This window comes from Aythya marila, assembly GCF_965140915.1.
Source record: "Aythya marila genome assembly, chromosome: 1".
Taxonomy (NCBI): Eukaryota; Metazoa; Chordata; class Aves; order Anseriformes; family Anatidae; genus Aythya; species Aythya marila.
This window is the reverse complement of record NC_139042.1, coordinates 193,864,888-193,882,975: the sequence shown is the minus strand read 5'-3', so window position 1 is coordinate 193,882,975 and position 18,088 is coordinate 193,864,888. Positions and strand designations below refer to the sequence as shown.

At 38.4% G+C, this 18,088-nt stretch overlaps 1 protein-coding gene across 2 annotated transcripts in view; it reads right to left on the bottom strand.

Moving 5' to 3' along the window:
- Positions 1 to 18,088, bottom strand: part of ORC5 (origin recognition complex subunit 5) — a 69,882-nt gene that overhangs the window by 45,343 nt on the left and 6,451 nt on the right. For both annotated transcript variants that reach the window (XM_082782744.1, XM_082782743.1), the window contains exons 4-11: positions 15,966 to 16,163; positions 12,101 to 12,175; positions 10,892 to 11,003; positions 10,399 to 10,529; positions 5,897 to 5,945; positions 5,482 to 5,572; positions 3,313 to 3,365; positions 1,048 to 1,160 (exon numbers count right to left, since the gene is read on the bottom strand). In XM_082782744.1, the coding sequence (XP_082638870.1) occupies positions 1,048 to 1,160; positions 3,313 to 3,365; positions 5,482 to 5,572; positions 5,897 to 5,945; positions 10,399 to 10,529; positions 10,892 to 11,003; positions 12,101 to 12,175; positions 15,966 to 16,163 (822 nt within the window). The remainder of the gene's footprint in view (positions 1 to 1,047; positions 1,161 to 3,312; positions 3,366 to 5,481; positions 5,573 to 5,896; positions 5,946 to 10,398; positions 10,530 to 10,891; positions 11,004 to 12,100; positions 12,176 to 15,965; positions 16,164 to 18,088) is intronic.

Genomic DNA, 18,088 nt, shown 5'->3' with positions numbered 1-18,088 from the left:
GTTTTACCAATTCTTGGGAAAAATACTTAATATCAGTGCTTGAAATGCCTACACAGTCCCCACTTCAAAAACTTTAGAAGTTCACGTTGCATTTGCTGTACACAAATGTACATAAGTTCAGGAGAGTTCATTTGCAAGAGTGGAAACCAACTTCAGAGATGCTAAAAAAGGAGATGGGAAAAATTAAATTGAGAATGTTTTTCAGTGAACACAAGCAAGCAAGATGCAGCACTTTTGATAACACGCTTCACTTAACTTGTAGGCTTTCCTGTCTGAGTTCCAAGGCTGATGTGAAAAAATCTGGCCAAAAACATTTGTTTAGCAAACACATCTCTTACCAAGAAATTGCTTGGAAAGAACAAAAGTTGCCCATAAGGAAAATTTGTCAATCAGCACTTATTACAAGTAATCCTCCACCCTTCTAAAGAAAGGACCAGACAGAAAGGTGAAACATCTACAGCTTTCACTGTAGGATCAGACCAGAAGCATTAAATTTATTTATACTAATAAGCAAAACATGCATTTACAAGTTTTCTCCGAGGAAAAAAAAAAAAAAAAAGCATATCCTTAAAGAAAAATCTCTCTTTTTATTTTATTCACTCACCCCATCTGCCATGAATACCATATATTTATATATAGACACATATTGATATGTACTGTATTAATGCCTAAAACCCTGCAGTTGGTAAAAATGCTTAAAAAAACAACTGCTCACCTTTCTGAGATAAATCTTCAAGCCTGTATTTTGTCAAAAGACAATTTTTTAATTTACTTATTAACAGAAAATGAAGTTTGGCCCATGAGCTGTATCAACTTACAAATAGAAAGCACAACACTTGTACTATATCGGTGTTACACGTTTTGAGATAAAAGGACACTTGTCCTTTAAGCATTAAGTGATTGTTATCAACGATGATGTGATCCACCAAAAAACTTTGGATGAACTACACACAGAAAGATAGCTGAAAAGGAACAGTTAAAGAATTTTAAACCAGGAGAACCACTACAAAGGAACACAACATACAGCACAGAAAAAAAATCCATTACCTTAAGAAAGAACCTCTTATCTGTCCTAACAGGATTGTAGGAGGCAAGGTATGCAGCAATTAGAAGAAATTTGGAGTAATAAGGAAGTTCCACATGGGCATGTGCAGAAAGTCCTACAAAATAAACAATCGAGAGCAAGTTTTAGCCATGCATACACCTCTATAGACATGTTTCAATAATGTAGACTCTACATTCTCTTCCTTCTCTCCAGCTCTACTCCTGTATGAGTACTCATACTCATGAGTACGGCTTCTTCTTCGGACAAACTTGTTATCAGAGATAAAAATCAGTGGAGGGCAAGGAGTGGTGGCATGAAGCTAAACACCATGCACACTCTTAACTCTTCATGGACTTTTGCCTGAAGCTATATCAAAGCCATCAGCAATTCAAAAACCACTGAAGTGCCATCTCCCTAAAAAAAAAAAAAAAAAAAAAAAAAAGGATACTTTCATTTAAAGTAACTTTAACTGTAAACAGGGCAGATGAATAGACATTTAAATACAATTGCAAAGCCTTTCTCCAAGACTGTTCCAGACTCAGCCAGACACAGCTCAGCAAGGACCTCAGCTTTCATGATGGAGAACAAACCAGTGCTGCATTTCTAAGCAACAGTTCAACATCCTACAGTTTCTAGCCGCTGTTTCATTTCCTTCAAAAAGTAAAATGTTCTTACAATTTCAAACTTGATCCAGCTGAACTTGTGTGCTACATCAATATTTCACTAATATAAAAATCTCATGTATTACAAGCACAGTACTATACAGTCTACTGAGTATTTCCCCTTCCCTTGTTTTATTTACTTCGTAATTTTTTCCTTTACAAACCCTCACCCTTATCACTGTAGTTGCTTCTTTCACCTAGCTCATGCAGGATGATCAAACCACCTTACTTCATGAGTTGTCTAACTATGGAAACAACTAAAGGATCTCTCTCATGCCCTCTTCTCTTACAAGTTTTCACTTCAATTGTTTCTTGTTCTGTAAAGTGCTAGTACCTGTAGGTTTTAATCCACAAACATCAGCACATAAAGATCAAGGAACTAAAGATGTTTAAAAGTTAAGATTCAGAGCCCTCAGTGTGATGAGAAGCACCCTAGGTAATAGCTAGTAATAATTTCCTTTCAGGTAGTCACAAAAGGAAAGCAGTTTTAGCTTGAATTCACACTCGTGAGATTGTTTTGTATTGCATGTTAATTATATAATGGAACACCAAATAAAAAAGAAGTACTTCAGACAATTCAGCTTAATACAGAAGGATGTTTCTACTTCTGATCTGCCAACCCTGCAACATGCACTGATCTATTTGCTTAATTACATCCACAGTAAAACTCATTTTATTTATTTTTTAAGCATGTTATTCTCAAATGCTATTTACCAACAAAATATTTTTCTACTACCTATGCCTAAAGTTCACCAAAAATGCATTTTGAATGAAGTCCCCTTTTCGGGGTTTGTCAAGTGCAAAAGTATTTCATGGCCATCTGGGCATGGAAAGAGAAATTTAATAAGAACACTCTGAATCAAACTCCTTTGGTCAACAATGTAGAAAAAATACCGATTATAAAGCAAATATAGGAAACAGTCTGATGATTGCAATTACATTACAGCTAACTTTTAAAAAGTGGCTATTTTATCTCTACCTAAAGAAGAAATTTGTCATGATGGGTAATATGGAAAAGCGTCCCCAAACTAAGAACTGATCAGAAGACCATGACCAACTGATATCATCAGGAAAATGCTTTAGTAATTCTTCTCAAACTGTAAATGAACACTAACAAAAATATTAAGATTAGACTAAAATTGTAATCCTGATATTTCTGTTTATTCAAGAAATAAGGGCATAGACACCTGTTTTGTTTAGGAATGGGATAAACCACTTCAATAATAAAACAAAACAAAACACCACAGGTATAATGTTGACTTGCTCCCACAGACAATTCTGCCAGTTGGAACTCTGAGGTTTGAGTCGGGTCAGCCCTTTCCTCATCCATTGTTACATGGAGAAATGAAACTTGATTTTACCCCCAAAGGACCTTAGGAAATATTACTCCTAGGATATTTGCCACAGGAGAAAAATAGTAACAGTCTTTTCTAGAAGGCCTTCTCAAAAAAAAATATAATATCCCTGAACTGTAACTGAACACTAGGTATCCTTGTCCATATTAATTCCTTTCTCATATTATCAGGTAACAGTTACCAAATCAGTGGTAGCAGTATACATTTTACCTTACAAGCCTCTGAGCACATGTGGTGAGTTGTAAGTTACCTTTCAACTGCCCGGCTTCTCCTTCATCATGCTGTAAGCGCTCCCACTGTGAGCTAAAAGGCAGATATTAGAAGTACATAAAGAAGTATTTGTTACTCCCATATAAAACCTTCTTTTGGTGAAAAATAAACATATACCAAACAGGTATTTTCACTTCATGACTCTAACTAGGATATAGTAAGAGAATAATTAAAAATATCAAATCTCACCATATTGCATATATTTCAGTAATTAAAAATACATACAATAATGTTATATTAAAATTAAAACTGAGTTCAAGCTGATTATCAATTCATTCCTATCTAACTACTACCGGTACGCAACTACCAATAACATTTTAAGTTTCAAAACAAAGCAAAATAGAATAAAAGTAAAAATGTTGATAGTTTTTTAGTTGTTTTTTTTTTTAATTTATTTCTTAGCTTTGTTTATGCTAATGAGAACAATACTGTTATTACTTCATAATACAATTCTGAAATCTACTTTAAAAATAAAGCAATATTTATTCTTCACTGAATAGCTTTGGTGAAATCAAAATGAACATTTTGTCAGAGAAAAGGAACTATGGGTAGTTTGGTATTTTGCTAAATAGCAAAAATTTTCACTTTAATACTTCCCTTAGAGAACAACATCATTAGAAATGTCATGATTTTAGATTACCGCTTAGTTTACTGCAAACAAACAATTATTTTTTTTAAAGCACCACTGATTTTTAAAGATCTTCACAGACAGTCCCTCAGCTGAAATCCTGTCTCTGATTTACCTATCACATATTCAGGTTTATCATCCATAAACCATAAAACAGTTTATTGAGAGCTGATGTAATACCCAAATTATAATGAATGTTCAATCAAATTATCAACCCAGTATTTCATCCACTGTCTACTTCATAGGCAGAAAAAAAGTTTCATTTTCATCTTGATTCAGGTAGAGAAGAAGCTTTTAACAGTTATACTTCCATAACTTAAAACTAAAAGAAACCCCCAGAGTAATTACAGTTCTGTGGCCAGACAAACTAATATGGTTATTTTAATTCCTCAAGCATTTATAGACACACAGAAGTAAATCCTAGAACTATTGTGCAAAAAAGATGAAAGTTATAATAAAAAAACAGTAAAGCTCAAAAATAATCAAAGAACATGGTAAAGAGGGAAAACTAGTTATTTGGAAGCAATTCATAAGCTATATCATAGTGTTATATTACATTATCGTTAGAATAGACAATCACAGAATATAAAAAGTTGGGAAGATCCTGAGCTGACTGTGTAACAAACACCAATATTGAGTACAAATACACATTTGAAGCAAACAGAATAATGCCTCATTGTGCAGCTAAGTCTAGCTCATATAGAGGAAAATCAATTTTCTTTTTGAAGGAATGATCACTTTTCCAAGACGTTTAGCAAAGCCTTCTACTACTCACCCAGGTTCAGTTACAAGAATACTCCATTGCCTCAGTGACACAAAGAAATTGTGTTTGAATCAGTATAAAGAAGTCAAGCACTACTGAATCTCTCTACTTCCATGGTATAACATTAGAATCACAAGCCTGAAGCACAGAGAAGATGTTAAGTCTGAGCTAAGAGCTGCCATTTAAAAATGAACAGCACCATCCTTTTCCTAGCACTTTGGCAAATTAAAAAGTAAACAAAGGAATCCAGAGCCAACAGAAGTTCAGCCCATTAGCAGTACTCTGACTTTTAATGCTGTCAAAAGTGATAATTCTTCTAAGAAGTAGAATTTTGCCCTCGGACAAGAAAACAAGGGTCAAAAAGTACAGCAATCATACAAACCTGTTTAATACACAAAGTTCTTACCAGTGTTCAAAATACATACCAGTAATTGTGACCGTACATTCTGGTGGTGGATTCCCATGCTTGACAGTTCTCCATCCACGACAAAACTGATCTGTTTCCATTACCATCAGTGAAAATAAAACCCACAACCCCTTTTCTACTTGTTTATTTACTATGTATTTTATCTGCTACAAATACTGTTTTACTTAAAAGCTTCCTCCTGAGAGATCTTATTTGTAACATCATGTGCCAAAAAAGAAATGAACGTTAAAGAGCAGAAGAAACACTACCCATGAAACATAATTGAGACAAAGTAAATATTTAGGGATGTATCTTGCTAAAATCAAAAACAAGAGAAACCACAGAAAGTTACCTGGATATTTCCCGGAGGTAAACTGTTTGCATTGCCTTCTTCAAATGAGGTTCAATATTTTTCCAGAGTTTGCGGGTGTCACGTTCATTTGCTGCACCAAGCAAAAATCAGCTCTGTTAAACGTCTAACACCCCTACTCTAAAATGCTGTGTTACAATTATGCACCAGCATCATGCATTTGCGTGCACCAACTGCTGGTCCTCTGTGGTTATTCTGAGATACCCTGGGACTGTTTGACAGGACTTCTGCCCTCATTTTCTCCTCTTAGCCTTGACAGAGAAATGTGTTAACTCACTGGTGCATGAGTGAGGATAAATTTTACAGAGAGAAGGAAGTTTTTACAGTACTTCCTTCTCATTTCCTTAAAACGCCACCACCAAAAACACAATTGCTCAAATTAAGGACAGAAGCTTACCTTCTCCTCTGACCACTGGTTCACAGTATTTTGAAAAATTGAGTGCTGCCTACAGAAAATAAGAAGTACAACCTATTAAGAAGGTACTATACATTTGATCTAGCTACAAGAATAAATACTGGTTTACAAAACTGATGAATTATTTTTCAGTCAATAATTACACTGTTTTAATTCCAAACATTCTACTCTAAAATGTCACAACATTCCTGTAGGTTAAATATACACAGAAGTAATCTGTCCTAGTTTACTCAGCTTGGATGACAGCAAAATCTGTTTACTGTACTCAAGGGCTATAATTTTTTTTTTTTTAAACTACTAAACATAAATGGAATAAAAAAGGTTGTGTTTTGTTTTGTTTTTTTAAACTACCTTCAACCACCCATTTTCAGATTACAGTAGTTCAGATGCAGTTCAGCATGTTCAGAAGTAAGCAATATGTACTTAAAAGAAACAAGAAGGAACGATAGATAAAATCCCTAACACATTCCATATTCAAACCAACTCTTTTTGACTAAAAAAAGATTGTGGGATCTTTGACAATGATTTAATCTAGATCTTTTTTTTAACAGTTAAGTAAATAACACACAGAATGCTGTACAATAACAATCCTCATGATTCATTCCCCTTTTGTCCTACCACATCTTATTAAATCTCTGCGGTATCATAGAGAAAACTCAAGGCATATAAATTTAACCTAATTTCTTAATGTATTATTAATCACACATAACAACATACACACTTAGGGTTTATATTAGGCACTACGGAGTCATTCCTAAGATACTTGCATTTGCCTGCCATTGTGCTCTGCAGAAAACACTTGTCATGCACAAAAAGAATTTAGGGTCCAATTACACAAATCTTTTCATAACTTTAGTATTACACACAGTGCACCTGAAGCAAAGAAATTATTCTGATAAGCAGGGCTACTCAAGTGTATGTCTACAGAATACCAGAGCAGCTGAGGCTGGCAGAGCCCTCCGGAGGCCAGCTGCTCCAACGCCTGCCCAAGCAGGGCCACCCAGAGCAGGCTGCCCAGGATCACGTCCAAGCAATTTCTGAAGGGCTCCAAGGAGGAGACCCCACAGCCTCTGTGGGCAGCCTGTGCCAGTGCTCAGTCACCCACACAGCACAGAAGTGCTCTGGTGTTCAGGCAGCACCTCCTGTGTTCCCGTTTGTGCCAACTGCCTCTTGTCCTGGCACTGAAAATAATCATCACCCACTAACCTATGTCCTCAAGCACCACGTCCAACCGCTCCTTGAACACCCCCAGGGACGGTGACTCCACCACCTCCCTGGGCAACCCGTCCCAGTGCCTGACTGCTCTTTCTGAGCAGAAATGGCTCCTCATTGCCAGCCTGAACCTCCCCTGGCACAACTCGAAGCCATTCCCTCTGGTCCTGGCACCAGTTCCCTGTGAGAAGAGGCCGACCCCCAGCTCCCCACACCTTCATTTCAGGTAGCTGCAGAGAGCAATACGGTCTGCCCTGAGTCTCCAGACACAACAACCCCAGTTCCCCTCAGCTGCTCCTCACAGGACTTGTGCTCCAGGCCCTTCACCGGCTTTATAGCCCTTCTCTGGATGTGTTCCAGGGCCTCGATGCCCTTCTTGTAGTGAGGGGCCCAAAACTGAACACAGTACTTGAGGTGTGGCCTCACCAGAGCACAGTACAAGGGAACAATCATTTCCCTGGTCCTGCTGGCTACACTACTACACTACTCCTGACACAAGCCAGGATGCCATCTGGGCTTCTTGGCCACCTGGGCACACTGCAAGCTCATATTCAGGCAAGCATCAATCAGCACCCCCAAAGCCTTTTCCTCTGCACAGCTTTGAGCCCATGCAGACTTGACGGAGCCTGATTCCCCCTGTTGGTTCCATAGATGCTGTGGGATTGCATTCAAGATGAATGCTCCCTAAAATGTCTGCTGGCAGCGGTGGGATTCGAACCCACGCCCCCGAAGAGACTGGAGCCTTAATCCAGCGCCTTAGACCGCTCGGCCACGCTACCGCCCTGAGCCTGGCTCCCTCTGCTCCACACCTTCCCTGCAGGTGTTTATAGACACTGATGAGACCCCGCAGCCTCCTCTGCTGCAGGCTGAGCAGCCCCAGCCCCCTCAGCCTCCCTCACAGGAAAAGGAGCTCCAGTCCCTTCATTTTCATGGCCCTTGGTTAGACTTCTCTCCAGCAGTTTCATGTCTCTCTAGTACTGGGGAGCCCAGAACTGGATGCAGCATTCTGGATGAGACCTCACCAACACTGACTAGAGGGAAATGATCACGCTTCTCAATCCACTGCCAATACTGAGCGGGAACATGGGGTTGTTCCTTCTCAGGTGCAAGACTCTGCACTTCTCCTTGCTGAATTTTGTGAAGTTCCTGCCAGTCCATTTCTCCAGCCTACCCAGGTCCCTCTGCAGCACAACCCTCTGGTGAAATCAGCCAGTCCTCCCAATTCTGTGTCATCTGCAAACTTGCTGATGGTAACCTCTGCCCCATCATCTTGACCATTAATGAAGATGTAAGACAGGGCTGGACCCTATACTGACTCCTGGGTGCCTCTAGATTTTGCACCACCTATTCCCACTCTTTAAGCCCAAGTCACTCTGCCGGTTTTTGATCCACCTCGCTGTCTGCTCATCCAGGTAATACATCCCACAGCTTGTCAATGAGGGTCTCATGGGGGACAGTACGAAAGGCCTTACTGTAGCCTGGGAAAACAGTATGACAATTGGACTTCCCCTTGGTGAATCCATGCTGCTACTCCTGAGGAGAAAAAAGCTTCCTGCGCCGCCCGGGAATTGAACCCGGGTCGCAAGAATGGGAGTCTTGCATGATACCACTACACCAGCGGCGCTGTTGCTGGCCCTGACAGAGCCATGTCTGTACTCAAAGAGACACAAACTGAAGCTAATCTCACCTAATTATAAAGCCTGTGTACTTAATACATAAGTTCAGCTGAAGTTTAGACATGTTTCCTGTTGGAAATGCAGGCAGAACCTTCAGATCATCTCATTGGCACAACTCATTCATTGGTCATAAAACCGTACAGTTGGCAGTGGTTAAAAATTTCATCACATTCTCCCCACAAGAAAAATTTCATTGGACTTATATAATTACATTATAAGTGCATAATTACATAAGTACTTTGTTTTATATAATTATATAAGTATGTTGTATTTATATTTATTTAAACAATCACCTGAGCTAATACCTGGCATTGCTATTCAACTTTTCCTATGCAAAGGTCACCAAAGTGTGCGTTTAATTTTTTTTTTTTTTAACTGTTTGCTATCACTTTCTTCAATTGATATCTGCCTAAAACTCCTTTCACCAAGTATCTTCAACGCAATTTTGTTCCCTCAGACATTGTTTTGCAAAAACATTTGACTTATCTATTTTTAATTCCAACAGAACAATGATGAAAATATTCCTGCTAGTCCTAACTTCTCTAGACCTTTATCCAAATTAATATGCTAAGTTTCTCTAAAATCGTGTAACAGCTCTGGCTTGTTGCTGCTCTGACTCAGCAGCTTGGGTACCTTGAAATCCTCTGTAGGAAGCAAATCAAGGGGAAATTTTATGCTACTAAATAATAAAGTAAATTGTTTCAAATTTCAAGTTAAATTTCCCATAATGTTGAAGTATAAAGAATGTTGGGTGATATGTTATGTTTAATAAACATAAGAAACCATAAAGCTTGTGGTTGGACATGTAATGGTTATCTAAAACCATTTACTTGAAGTTATTCCTTCACGTATTGAAAGCAGCTGTCTGCTGTTCTACTGAATACACTGAATAGTCCAGGAAACAAATGCAGGAGTCTGTTAGGTGTTACAGAAGTCCATAAAAGCAAGCAGACGGCAGTGTGCAAAGTACAAATCCACATAACGATGTATAAAAAGAATCTGAAGAGTAAAAAAAAAAAAAAAAAAAGTACAGTGAGGGCTACTGTTGCTTGAAAGAGTAAAATCGTAACTATTACTAAACAGCACCCTACTAACCGAGTCTGTAATGGAGCTGCTCTTCAAAAACTGCTGCAGTGGCAACAATTGCTTCTGCTACACTTACAGGAGCCATAAAGAGTTTTATCAGATTTATCCTCTTATCCCAATAGGTGAAAATATTTATTCTAGTCCTCTCAGTCTCTGATATTGTGGAATGGCTTGAGTAAAAGAAGGAAAAAAAGGAAAAAAAAAAAAAAAAAAACAACAACAACAAAAAACCCACACACACCAAGAGAATTTCCAAGCTGAGTGAATCATATACAGACTGATCTCCCCTTAGTGCAGCTTTTGTTGCCTCCCTGACTGGAACACTATGTAGCTCAGGAAACCCTTTACAGCCACCAGAACAATTGCAACCTTTGTCATGGATCTTCAGAAAAACTGAATTTTGAGCTAACACATTTTCTCTTTGTCCATATTCAATAATAAATCTAGACTTTTCATAGCTTATGTGGAAAACCAACAAAAAAAAAAAAACTTAAAAGGATCTCATCTCACCAGATGCTGAAGTTCTTTCAGGTCCCTACAGACCATGTAGAAGACACCAAGCAGAATATTGATATATGCAGCATAGAAATCCGCAGAATATTCAGGGGGATGATTCTGACACAAGATCTTCTGCAGGTGTCCTGTTTAAACATAAGTAAGTTTTGCTTATCTAAAACTAACTTAATAAACTGAACACATTTGACAAGCGGAAAAATAATTTAAGAAAATAAATTACAAAAAAAAAAAAAAATCACACTGATGCAAAGAACTAGAAAGTATAAATGGAACCAAAATGTTATTTTTAGATGTTTTGGCAAGAGAAGAAAGATGAGTGTTTTAGACTTTGTGTGAATACAGATTTCTACATCCCAGCAGCTATTACTTATTTCAGATTCTGTAAAAGGCATAACGGTAAACATGGCAGAACACACATTTGCATGTTTTCTTTTTTTAAATAACGTATTATTCAATCTCCAGAAAGCAAATTAAAGAATTAGATTACCTATGCTGTAATCAGGAAAATACAAGGTGAATGGCTCGAAGCATCCAGTATTGGGACGGAACAGTTCCCATACTATTTCACTGAGCAAGACAACTGTCACATTTCTGGCAGTCTACAAGAAGGAAAATAAAAAGTATAACAGATGAGCAGAAGGAAACATAGATGTTATAACACCAATGAGAAAAATGACTACTGGGCTCCTCCTCAAAAAAATCACCAGTGAAATTTCTCGTCTCCCAAGCATGAAACTAAGCAATGCAGTAGATTTCCCCCTATGACGTTCATTCCTCTGCAACATCAGCTGCACAACAGTGTTACAGCACCTCAGAATCCAGAATTTAAACCACTGGAACCTCAGCATAGAGGAAAGCTGACAAACTTATTTGTATACTACTTCTGAACTTGAGGGGGCTGCTTTAGCATATTTAAGTCTCAGACAGACGTTACTGCTTCAAGGGCAGCAAACTCCACAACATGGACACAACAGACAAAAAGAGACAGGAAAATGCATCTGCTGCCAGGATTAAGAGCACAGCTGTGAATCAGTCTTCATTCACTAAATAGTGATATCAGTGTCACCATGAAATTACTGACTACCACACACAAGTCCTGAAGTACAAAAAGTAATTTCCTCTATTTAGTTGTTCAGACATTTCAAAGTGCCACCATCTTCTGGTTTTGTTTTCCATGTATTTTCAGAGAACAAACCATTTTTACTTCTTCCAAGGCATAAGCCTACACACTTCAGAAGTGAGAGTGGACAAGACAGTGTTTAACTCCAAAGCAGGAACATACTGTGGTGGAACTACAGCAGAAGTGTAGAAAAATTTCACATTCTTCTTGAAAATATTCTAGAAAAGACAGATGCATATCTGACCATCAGCCTCAAAAAAAAAATTAAAAAATCTATAAACGATCAGATGTGCTAAAAGAAGATATTATTAAACAGAACTAAAAAAGTATTTTAAAGAAAAGGAGGAACGTAAGAAAAACACATCAACATTTAATTTCTGTGTTTGTTTGTTTTTGTTTTTTTTCTGGTTTTGACCGCTGCCAGTTGCTTACTTTCCAGAAAAATAATAATTAAAAAAAGCAACTTCTCATCTGAAGAATTACCTTTCATGGTAAGTGAGCCTGGACAGATATCTCATATTCAGTTACTTTCAGTGTGCAGGAAACACACGCTATTTTTTTTCCTCAGATACTTACCAATTCTTGAAGCCTAAGAAATGCTGGCAAGACATTTGCTTCCATTTCCCTCAGCTGCTCTGCTCGATCCAGTACCTTTTAACAAAATAATGATATAGATAATGTTAACTAGCATTCTTATGTGGACCTGAAACAAATTCGTAGCTGCTGTAGACACATCTCACAGATAGCTCTCAGAATAGGAAACTATCTTTGCAGCAAGATACCTTAAATAAGCAACATCAGAGAGATTATTGCTTCTGAGGTACTTCCTAGAAGTCGGAGCAGCTCTGATATCCAAAACCAAAAGAATACAATCCTCAGAAAAGCTAAATTCTTACTGCCCTATTGCAGTAAGGATTAAAAGAAAATACATCAGTCAAGAATCTTAATGAGAAAACTGTAATATCATTTACAACCACTGAAATAATATCATTTACAACCACTGAAAGCTAAATTTGGTCCAAAATTATTATTCTATTAAAAGTTATTACTGTAACACTAAATCAACTTGCCTACAGTAGGAAAGCTGTCTTTTCCCCTCTATGAAATTATGTCTCAGAAATACAAGGCACAACTTAATATCTTCAATTAGCTGCCACCTGTAATTCACACAACTGAATTTTGAGAGAAATTTCTTGCCATAGTTTGCAGCCCTGAAGTTTACAGACTTTATTGTATTTTATGCAAGCTTTGTGTAGTATTAACGGATCTATTGCATACATCTAGCTTACACAAGGAACACCAAACTGAACATTCAAGCCTACAGGAAAAAATCTGGAGCACAGAAACATTAATGTCAAACCTTTGACCAAACAAAAATAAGCAAGCAAACCAAAAAAAAAAAAAAAATCATTATTCCCAGTACACTTAGAATCTTGACAGGAATGAAAAAAGTAAGAGAAACATTTCTTTGTATTTCATTGTATTTTATTTACTGCATACAATATAAATCTAAGTTTTGAACTTCATTACTTTTTTTGACTTACTGCTGTTGAAAGACAAAGTATAGGTCCCTAGAAAATTATATGCCTATCCTCTTACCACACCAAAATATTAAGACATCTATCATTTCTGTTCTTCACAGTAAGAAAAATAACTTGGTGGACAACCAAGGAAAATATTATGAAAAGGATATTTCAAAAGCATACTAAACAGAAAAAAAGAAAGTATTATCTCTGAGATAACAGTTCAAGTGTCTTGGTATTTACTTAAAACTGCATAAAATATGTAGTTTAATATTGACATTTGTGTTTGGTTCATGTAACAGTCACCTTCAGATAGAATCACAGAATTATTCAGGTTTGGAAAGCCCTCCCAGATCACCTGGGACAACCACCCCCTGCCACCAATGCCACCACTAACCCATGTCCCCAAGCACCACGTCCAACCTCTCCTTGAACACCCCCAGAGACGGTGACTCCACCACCTCCCTGGGCAACCCGTCCCAGTGCCTGACTGCTCTTTTTGAGCAGAAATGGCTCCTCATTGCCAGCCTGAACCTCCCCTGGCACAACTCGAAGCCATTCCCTCTGGTCCTGTCACCAGTTCCCTGTGAGAAGAGGCCGACCCCCAGCTCCCCACACCTTCCTTTCAGGTAGTTGTAGAGAGCAGTGAGGTCTGCCCTGAGCCTCCAGTTCTCCAGACACAGTTCTCCAGACCCAGTGCCCTCAGCTGCTCCTCACAGGACTTGTGCTTCAGGCCCTTTATCAGCTTTGCAGCCCTTCTCTGGGGACACGTTCCAGGGCCTCCATGTTCTTCTTGTAGCGAGGGGCCGGAAGCTGAACACAGCACTCCAGGTGTGGCCTCACCAGAGCAGTCACCTCCTTGTTCATGCCAACCACACTATTCCTGATCTTGCCCACGCTGCCGGCTCATAATCAGGCAAGCATCAATCAGCACCCCCAAAGCTGAATTTTCCTCTGCACAGCTTTGAGCCCATGCAGACTTGACGGAGCCTAGTTTCGCCGGTTGGTTCCATAGATGCTGTGGGATTGCATTCAAGATGCCTACTCCCTAAAATATCTGCTGGCAGCGGTGGGATTCGAACCCACGCCCCCGAAGAGACTGGAGCCTTAATCCAGCGCCTTAGACCGCTCGGCCACGCTACCGCCCTGAGCCTGGCTCCCTCCGCTCCGCACCTTCCCTGCAGGTGTTTGTGGACACTGAGGAGACCCCGCAGTCTCCTCTGCTGCAGGCTGAGCAGCCCCAGATCCCTCAGCTTCCCTCACAGGAGAGGTGCTCCAGTCCCTTTATCATCTTCTGTTTTATGCTACTGACCAGGTTTACCCTGAATCATTTGAAAATTGTGTCTACATATTTTTATTAAGAAAATACTGATTATAAAGATCTGGTAACATGCACTTACTGTACACCAGGCTTTAGGGTCTTAACTTAAGTAGATCTTACTTTTAAATGGGAAAGAAGGTTGAGTTTGTATTTACAGCATATAAAATATACATGACACTGGATTGTGCAATGTGTCAAGTGGTTCAAAGGAACAGTCTACACACAGACGTATAAATCTGCACCCACCTTATTATTTCGTTTTACCTTAATGTGATGCTTAACCTATTTTTTTTTAAAAGTACAACCAACTGCTAAGTAACGTTAAAAATAGCAGCTTCTTACTTCTGTAAAGTGCTAAATATTGTAGATGTACAAATGAATAAAAGTTTTATCTGCTCCAATTTTTCAGGTAGGTAGAATGAATAAATTCATTTTTCCAACTAATCACAAGCATTCAGCACCCATGCTCGGGTTAGGAGAAACATTTAGAATCCTTCGCTTGAGAGTAAACATTTATCTTCATTTACTCTGAATTAATTTGGCCGAGATATTACATTATTTAGTACCAAAATGAAACAGAATAAATTAGTTTTGCCAGTTTATGTTACCAGCATGCTGGTCTTCCATCAGTCTCAATTTAAAGCACTTTAACATAAATCCAGGTGACACAGGTTAATATATATGAATCAATTTCTTCCATTCCTGTCTGTTCCCATGCAGAACAGAACTGAAATACTAATTTAATACTTAATTATTCTGATTCAGCAACTATCTACCTGATACAATTGAACCTTTCAAGATATTGAATGCTTTGCTTTCTACAACCATCTTTCAAGAACTTTCTAAGTGACGCTCATTTTAATACAACACTTGAAGCATTCTTTACTGATGGAGAACAGTTTTCTTAATTCATATATTCACTTAAAAAGTTTAAAAAATAAATGTTATTATATAACGTATTTTGTGAAATTTCCTTCTACTCAAATTTCCTTCTACTCATTTTAGTGCTAAATTTTGTTCTCATAGAATTGTTGAAGGATGCTAATACCACATTTGTGGCTGTACATTAAATTGAATTATCTGTGAATAGCTTATTATATTTTGAAAGTATCGGTTCATTTTTTTTTTTCCACTTGTCAAAGAGTAAATTTTACTAACTTCACGAGCTGTAGGCAACAATGAGATAGTAGCTATATTTAGGGAAAACAGTACTAAGTTAAAGAACATCATACTAGGTATTTTAAATGGAAATATAAACATATTTAGACAGGCCTTATCAAATATGTTTATTTAAATATAAGGTCTGTTTAAATATGCTTATTACAAACTGAAATTAACTATATAGTATAATTTATGGTCATTACTAGTTATACACAGTTTGCGTATAAAAAAACTAAATCCAGGAAGAATACAGACCCTCATCTGGCTCATCTAGAGCCAGCAAACCAACTGAAAAAAAATCTACAGTATCAACAGATTCTCAGCAAAATCCATGAAGGAATTCTGTGCAAACGGATCTAATACATATAAATGATTGACAGTTAGTCACACCCTCACAGCTGAAATGAAAACTGCACACTAAAATTAAATTACTTACAATATAGAACGTTTCATCTTGAAGATCTTGACTGACGATGGCTTGCTTAAACAGACGCACGAAGTCATTGAAAGTATCACAAGGCACATGAGCAGCTTCTTTTGTTTCAGAAGAACGGTTTTGCAACTGGATAAGAATTTCTTCTAAGAGAAGCCGTGAAGTAAAGTGTTCCACACAGTTCACAAACACATGAGGAAGCTGAAGAGAACAGAAAATACACAATTTTACTGCTATACCGTATTTATACTGAAAAAGCACTATAAATACTAGAAAATCAACTTTTCCTTCCAGATGAGACACTGAAAGGAACCAGACCCTGCCAACAGAATAGAGAGCATAAAACAAAACCCTGCCAAACAAGAATGATTACTTATATATCTAGTCAAAATGTTACATACCACAAAGTGAAGAGAACTGACAAGTCCTCTTATGAAACATGTAGTTTATCTTCTAATTGTGTTTAAAAAATTCGCTTTTGAGAGCAATACACGGAAAGAAAGCCAAATAGCGTTTTGATCAAAGAAAAGCTGAACTACCATAACACATTACAATCTCATAAAATAATCAATTACAAATTACAGTGTCTGGATAACATGAATTTCTCAAACATATTACAAAGAAAACGATCCAGGAGCATGCAGTTCAAAATCGCTCTGAAAGTTTTTGGCATTCATTCCATATAAATGACCCCAAGATGAAGTGTAAGCTTCTATATCAGGCACGTGATCAGCCTGCTAGTGCAGAACATTTTCAGAAAACTGCATCTTTTCAGAGCAAAGAGCATGTGAAAATATAGAGTATGACATACATTTCAAAAAACGTACTTGTAAGCACCAATTCAGTAATATTGAAAACTTACAGTCATTCGTCTAGAAACAGAAGATGCTAAGGACTGCAAAATAGCACAGCCCTACAGAAAAGGATTTGGGGGTTTTGGTCAATGGCAAGCTGAATATAAGCCAGCAGTGTCCCCTGGGAGCCAGGAGGGCTGACTGTACCCTGGAGTGAATCAGGCACAGTACTGCTAGCTGGTCAAGAGAAGGGATTGTCCCACTCTGTGCCACACTGGTACAGCCTCACCTTAAGTACTATGTGCAGGTTTGAGTGCCAGAGTATAAGACATAAAACTATTAGAGAGTGTCCAAAGGAGGGCTACAAAGATGATGGAGGGTCTAGAGAGGAAGATATAAGAGGAGTGGCTGAGGTCCCTTGGTTTGCTCAGCCCTGAGCAGAGCAGGCTGAGGGGAGGCCTCATGGCGGCCTGCAGCTCCCTCACGAGGGGAGCGGAGGGGCAGGCGCTGAGCTCTGCTCTCTGGGGACAGCGACAGGACCCGAGGGAACGGCATGGAGCTGGGACAGGGGAGGGTCAGGCTGGGGGTTAGGGAAAGGGTCTGCACCCAGAGGGTGGTCGGGCACTGGGACAGGCTGCCCAGGGCTGCGGGCACAGCACCGAGCTGCTGGAGTTCAAGCAGTGTTTGGACAGCGCTCTCAGACACAGGGTCTGATTTTGGGGTGGTTCTGAGTGGAGCCAGGGGTCGGACTCCATGATCCTTGCGGGCCCCTTCCAAGTCCAATATTCTATGATTCTAACAGTAGCAGCATTCAAGCCTATATAAGGAAAACTGGCAATGTTCTAGCAACAAATGTTTAGAAAATAGATAATTTTACAGTTTCATACTCTTCAGTAAAGCATATGCTGTTTTTACACTGAACATTAAAACCTCTGGGAAGCATTAGTCACTGATATATATACGCATTATTTGCAAAATTAAACTCCTAGCACTGGTGTGTGTGTATGAAGACTATTTTTATATTATATATATATATAAGTTCTTTGTTCCAGACTTTCTGCTTAAAGTACAATATATGGTATATGATTCAACTGATGTGGGAAAGTAAGAGTATGTGCTGGCAAGCCACTCAAACAACATATAAATAGCATTCTTACAATTTCTATCGCTATTAAAAGAAAGGGGCTATGTCACTACAATCACTTACTCAAAATGCTGCACCTCCATAGCAGAAGGAAAGCCTTCAGCACCAGAAAAGCCTTCACCAGATACTTATACTTGGCAACAAGTTCTGTAGAATGAGTTGCTGCTTAAATCCTACTCCTTCCAGTA